The sequence below is a fragment of the Raphanus sativus genome, unplaced genomic scaffold, assembly GCF_000801105.2.
Source record: "Raphanus sativus cultivar WK10039 unplaced genomic scaffold, ASM80110v3 Scaffold3337, whole genome shotgun sequence".
In the NCBI taxonomy this organism is placed as follows: domain Eukaryota; kingdom Viridiplantae; phylum Streptophyta; class Magnoliopsida; order Brassicales; family Brassicaceae; genus Raphanus; species Raphanus sativus.
In genome coordinates this window covers 1-6397 of record NW_026618643.1, presented here as the reverse complement: position 1 = coordinate 6397, position 6397 = coordinate 1, and the positions used below count along the sequence as shown (strand labels likewise).

The 6397-nt window shown below is 40.6% G+C and overlaps 1 protein-coding gene across 1 annotated transcript; it reads right to left on the bottom strand.

Annotated features, from left to right (window-relative positions):
- Positions 1–4223: 4223 nt before the first annotated feature.
- LOC130506520 (uncharacterized) lies at positions 4224–6358 on the bottom strand. Its single transcript, XM_057001176.1, has 2 exons — positions 4743–6358; positions 4224–4281 (listed from the first exon to the last, which is right to left on the bottom strand). Exons 1-2 carry the CDS (start codon positions 6356–6358, stop codon positions 4224–4226), a joined length of 1674 nt encoding a protein of 557 aa, XP_056857156.1.
- Positions 6359–6397: the final 39 nt, after the last annotated feature.

Below are 6397 nucleotides of genomic sequence, written 5' to 3'. Positions count from 1 at the left end.
AAGAGGGAGGGGATGATGTGATCATGGACAAGATTACTGATGAAGTTAAAGATGGAGAACCTAGAGATGATCCAGCTGAAGAAGATGATGTCCTAACCATTCCTAGAGGTCCCATGACTCGATCTAGAACCAAGCAACTTGAAGAAGCTATTATGGGACTAATTAGAAAGTCTTGGAAGCAAGAAGAAAGTCTTGGAGGAAGCTTGATACTTCAAGACACTCTCATCACCATTCAAGCCATCTTACCATCAAGTTGAGTATCATCTAGGCTAGCAAGCAATGTGTGCTCTTTTCCTATCATTGTTTTTGTCCCACTGGGTTTTGCAATGATAGGTTTTTAACGAGGCCATTGTCTTGCTATCTCATCACCTAGTTGATACTCTCGGACCAACCACATGAAGAGACCTTATGTTATGTTTTATTTTCCTAAACTATTTCTGTCTTTTATTTCGAAAACTCTATTTATGTTGTGTCTTTAATTCTACATTGACTAAAGGAGCGTGTTCCTTTTAGTTTGAGTTGATTGGAGCCTGTTCCAAGTCTCTCACTATATATATGTGTGTGCCGCAACCCTAGTAATCTATCAAGTCTTCTTTTTAATCAAAACCTTTGTGTTTTCTTCTCCCTTTGCTTTTGCGAGTTAAGAGAGTGTCTGGTGTGTAATATCCAGTCTGTTGGTGTGTAATATCCAACACCCAAGGGCTTTAGAAAGGTGTGTCATATCCGATCTAAGCCTAGGAGTATCAAGGAGCCTTTCCGCAGCCTCTTGTGTCACCATTCGATCCACAACCTTGATAAACTTGAGTCTCTGATTCGTTTATGCAAGGATCTATCCCATATAATCCAGAGAAGAGTCCTAGGATCTCATTAATATCCCACTTTCTATCAAGATGAGTCCAGATTAGCCTGTTTGAACATATGCCATTATCTTCATGATTCTTATCAAACCAGGATGAACCACAATCTAAGAAGCTTTATTTGGAACCACTATTCAGTGGAGAATAACCAGGAAGTTAATTAAATCTCATAGGAGTTGTGAGTAAGAAGATATCGCATTTCTATTCCAGATGATTCCAGATTAGCCTGTTCGGACATATGGCAATATCTTCATGATTCTTATCAAACCAGGATGAAACCACGATCTAAGAAGCTTTATTTGGAAACCCTAATCAGTGAAGAATAACCAGAAAGTTGAATAAATCTCATAAGTGTTGTGAGCAAGAAGATATCCCAATTTTCTATCCAGATGATTCCAGATTAGCCTGTTCGGACATATGCCATTATCTTCATGATTCTTATCAAACCAGGATGAACCACGATCTAAGAAGCTTTATTTGGAACCACTAATCAGTGGAGAATAACTAGGAAGTTGAATAAATTCTCATAGGAGTTGTGAGTAAGAAGATATCCCACCTTCTATCTGGATGATTCCAGATTTAGCCTGTTCGGACATATGCCATTATCTTCATGATTCTTATCAAACCAGGATGAACCACGATCTAAGAAGTTTTATTTGGAACCACTAATCAGTGGAGAATAACCAGGAAGTTGAATAAATCTGACACACTCCTAGGATGCTTCTCTGGTTAGATCTGGATAGAGCCTTGCAAGAACGAATCAGGGACTCAAGTTCTTCAAGGGTTGTGGAATGAATGGTGACACAAAGAGTGGTGGATGGGCTCCTTGATACTCCTAGACTTCTAATCCGGATATGACACACCGAAGAAGAGATCCTTGGGTTGTTGGATATTACTCACCAACAAGATCACTCGTCGACTTGAGAACAAGAGGAAGAGAGAACAAAGAGAAAAGGTTTTTGATAAAAGATAACTTGATAGATATTAGGGTTTGCGGACACACTTATATAGTGAGGCTTGTACATGCACAAGCTCACTAACTTAAGGGAACACTCTCCCATTGGTTCAAATAAAAATAACATATAGTCTGAAAATAAAACCCATAACATAAGGGTTGGTCCGAGATCATCAATGAGAAAATGTGTAAGTAACATATGGCCTCATTAAAAACCTATCTTTGCAAAACCCAATTGGGACAAAAACAAAGATAGGGAAAAAGAGCACACATATGCTACTTGCTCACTGATGATCATGTAGAAAAGAAAAAGAAAGAAAAGAAAGAAAAGAAATCATGTAGAAAAAGAAATGGCTTGAATGGTGGTGAGTGTGTCTTGGTTGATCAAGCTACTTCCAAGACCTTCTTCTTGCTTCCATGCTATCATGAGTAATCCTCCAATGGCTTGCTTGAGTTGTCTACTCTTTGAACGAGTGATAGGACCTTCTGGTATGGTTAAGACATCTTCAGCAGCTGGCTCATCTATCATCACACCATCTTCTTTAGTCTGCTGGTCCATGATCACATCATCCCCTCCCTCTTGAAAAGGATTTGACCTCAAATCAAGCTCATCTGCAACAAAAGGGATCAAGTCAGTAACATTGAAACTGTTGCTAATATCATACTTACCTTGGAGATCAAGTTTGTAGGCATTGTTGTTAATCTTCTGGATGATTTCAAAAGGGCCATCAATCCGCGGCATCAGCTTGGACTTTCTCTCATTTGGGAACCTCTCCTTGCGCATGTGAACCCATACTTTATCACCAACATCCAAGATCATCTCTCGTCTGCCTTTGTTTGCTGTCTTGGCGTATTGCTTTGTCTTCTCAACAATGTTCTTCCTAGCCTGCTCATGGAGTTGCTGTACCATCTCTGCTTTCTTTTTTCCATCTATACTGACCCTAGCACACTCAGGTAAAGGCATTAGATCCAAAGGAGAGATGGGATTGAACCCATAAACAATTTCAAAAGGAGAATACTTAGATGCAGAATGCTGAGCATGATTGTAAGCAAATTCACAGTGTGGCAAATATTCTTCCCAAGTTTTCAAGTTCTTTTTAATGAACGCACGCAAGAGAGTTCCAAGAGTTCTATTAACTACTTCAGTTTGACCATCTGTTTGTGGATGACATGTAGTAGAGAACAACAGTTTAGTACCTAGCTTAGACCAAAGAGTTTTCCAAAAATAACTAAGAAATTTGGTATCTCTATCTGAAACTATGGTCCTAGGCATGCCATGAATGCGCACAATCTCTCTAAAGAACAGGTTAGCAACATGTGATGCATCATCAGTCTTATGACAAGCAATGAAATGGGCCATCTTAGAAAATCTATCCACAACAACAAAGATAGAATCCTTACCTGTCTTAGTCCTCGGCAAACCCACAACAAAATCCATAGATATATCATTCCAAGGGTGAGTAGGAATAGGCAAAGGAGTATACAAACCGTGATGTTGAATCTTTGATTTGGCTGCTTTGCAAGTTGCACACCTTCCACAGATTCTCTCAACATCTCGTTTCATATGTGGCCAAAAGAAGTGATCCTGCATCACTTTAAGTGTCTTGGCAATGCCAAAATGTCCCATTAAGCTTCCTCCGTGGGCTTCCCTAACAAATAAATCTCTTAAAGAACAGTTAGGCACACACAATCTGTTATCATAGAATAGAAACCCATCCTGCCTAAAGTAATGTCCAGCAGCATATTTTTCACAAGATTTATAAGCTTCCTGAAAGTCAGAATCAGTTGCATACATTTCTTTGAGCTGTTCAAATCCTAGCAATTTAGCATCAAGAGTTGTTAAGAGAACATACCTTCTGGATAGTGCATCAGCAACTACATTTTCCTTACCTTGTTTGTATTTGATCACATAAGGAAAAGTCTCAATAAATTCAACCCATCTGGCGTGTCTCTTACTAAGCTTGTTCTGGCCTTTGAGGTACTTCAGAGATTCATGATCAGTGTGTATGACAAACTCCTTGGGCCATAGATAATGTTGCCAAGTCTGTAAAGCCCTCACCAAAGCATAGAGTTCCTTGTCATAGGTAGCATAATTGAGAGTTGCTCCTCCAAGCTTCTCACTGAAGTAAGCTATGGGCCTCTTTTCCTGCATAAGAACAGCACCAATACCAATCCCTGAGGCATCGCATTCTATTTCAAATGTCTTATTAAAATCAGGAAGTATAAGGAGAGGGGCATTAGTAAGCTTCTCTTTTAGGCATTGAAAGGCAAGTTCTTGTGCTTCTCCCCATTTGAATCCGATCTCCTTCTTGATCACCTCAGTCAGTGGAGCTGCTATTGTGCTAAAGTCTCTCAGAAATCTCCTGTAGAATCCAGCTAGTCCGTGGAAGCTTCTCACATCACTTATGGTCTTAGGAATCGGCCACTCTTGTATAGCTTTCACTTTCTCTTGATCCACCTTTACTCCATCTGCACTCACAACAAAGCCTAGGAAGACCAAGTTATCCGTACAGAAAGTGCATTTCTTAAGATTTGCAAACAACTTTTCTTTCCTTAACACATCAAGAACAGTCCTAAGATGACCTATATGCTCTTCTAAGCTCTTAGAATAGACCAGAATGTCATCAAAATAAACAACCACAAACAATCCTATGAAAGATCTAAGCACATGGTTCATCAATCTCATGAAAGTACTAGGAGCGTTTGTTAAGCCAAAAGGCATTACCAACCACTCATACAAGCCATGCTTAGTCTTAAAGGCTGTTTTCCACTCATCCCCCTCTTTCATCCTAATCTGATGGTATCCACTCTTCAAATCTATCTTAGAGAAAACACTGGAACCATGCAACTCATCAAGCATATCATCTAATCTAGGAATAGGGTGGCGATACTTCACTGTTATATTGTTGATAGCTCTGCAATCAACACACATGCGCCAGCTTCCATCTTTCTTTGGGACAAGGAGTACTGGTACAGCACATGGACTCATGCTCTCACGGATATGGCCTTTCTCCATTAGCTCCTCAACCTGCCTTTGTAGTTCTTTAGTCTCCACTGGATTAGTTCTGTATGCTGGTCGGTTAGGAAGAGTAGCTCCTGGAACAAAATCGATCTGGTGCTCAATCCCACGAATTGGTGGAAGTCCATTGGGATTATCTTCTGGGAATACATCACCAAACTCCTGTAAAAGATCTGACATCTCACTCGGAAACTCCGGTGTACAATCAGTTAGATTCAAAAGAGTTTCTTTATAAACAAGTAATAGAACAGGTTGTTTAGAGAAAAGAGATCTTTTGATATCACCAGTTTTGGCATAGAAGTTGAGATGCTTGTTTTTCTCTGGTGGGAGATCTATTTCTTTCTTCTTTTGCATCTGTAACTGATCTTGATGCACTTCATTAGGAGTCAGAGGTACTAGGGTGGTTTTCTTGCCATTGAACTCAAAAGTATGCTTATTAGCAAAACCATCATGTGTAACCTTCCTATCATACTGCCACGGCCTTCCAAGTAAGATATGACTTGCTTCCATTGGTATCACATCACAGAGAATCTCATCTTCATATCTCCCAATGGACAAGGGTATGGAAACCTGAGTAGACACTCTCATTTCTCCCTTCTCGTTGAGCCACTGCAATCTATATGGTTTGGGATGTTTCTGAGTGCTCAAACCAAGTTTCTTCACTACTGTCTCGCTAGCAACATTGACACAGCTCCCACCATCAATGATCAGGCTACATATCTTTCCTTGAACCATGCAGCGTGTATAGAACAAGTTTTCCCTTTGATCAAGCTCATCTGATTTGCTTCGCAAGCTAAGAGTTCTTCTTGCAACCAACAATCTTCCTCGGACTGGTTCCACTTCAGTTTCTTCTTCAGAGTGCTCCTGGTCAATCTCAGCTTCCTCATCCTCAGATTCAAACTCTCCATTGTCCAAAAGAACCATGACACGCCTGTTGGTGCACTCATTGGCATAGTGGCCACGCCCCTGACATTTAAAACACTTAACATCTCTGGCCCGTGAGGTAGTAGCTTCAGATTTTCCTTTATCTTTGCTGTAGCTGTTGCTTAGCTTTGTATCATCTTTCGGTTGAGGCTTACTGTCTCGTTGATACTCTGGTTTCTCATCTTTGGCCTGCTGATACTTGTTGTTACTGTAACTCCCCCGTGGATGGTGCTTCCTCTTAACTTGTTGCTCCACAAGAATCGCCTTGTGTAACATCTCTTCCAACTCCACATAGTGTTGCATCTCCACATTGTCCTGTATCTCTCGGTTAAGACCTCCAAGAAACCGAGCCATAGTGGCTTCTCTGTCCTCTGATATGCAAGCTCTCAACATTAACAATTCCATCTCCTGGAAATACTCCTCAACAGATCGTGATCCTTGTGTGAGCTTTCTTAGTCTCTGGTGAAGGTCACGATGATAATGGCTTGGAACAAACCTTCTACGCATTGCCGCTTTCATCTCAGCCCATGTCTCAATAGGAAACTCCCCATTACGCTCTTGTTTTTTGTAACCAACTGATCCCACCAGCTCAAGGCATATCATAGAACTCAGTGGCAGCAACTTGAATCTTCTTAAGCTCTG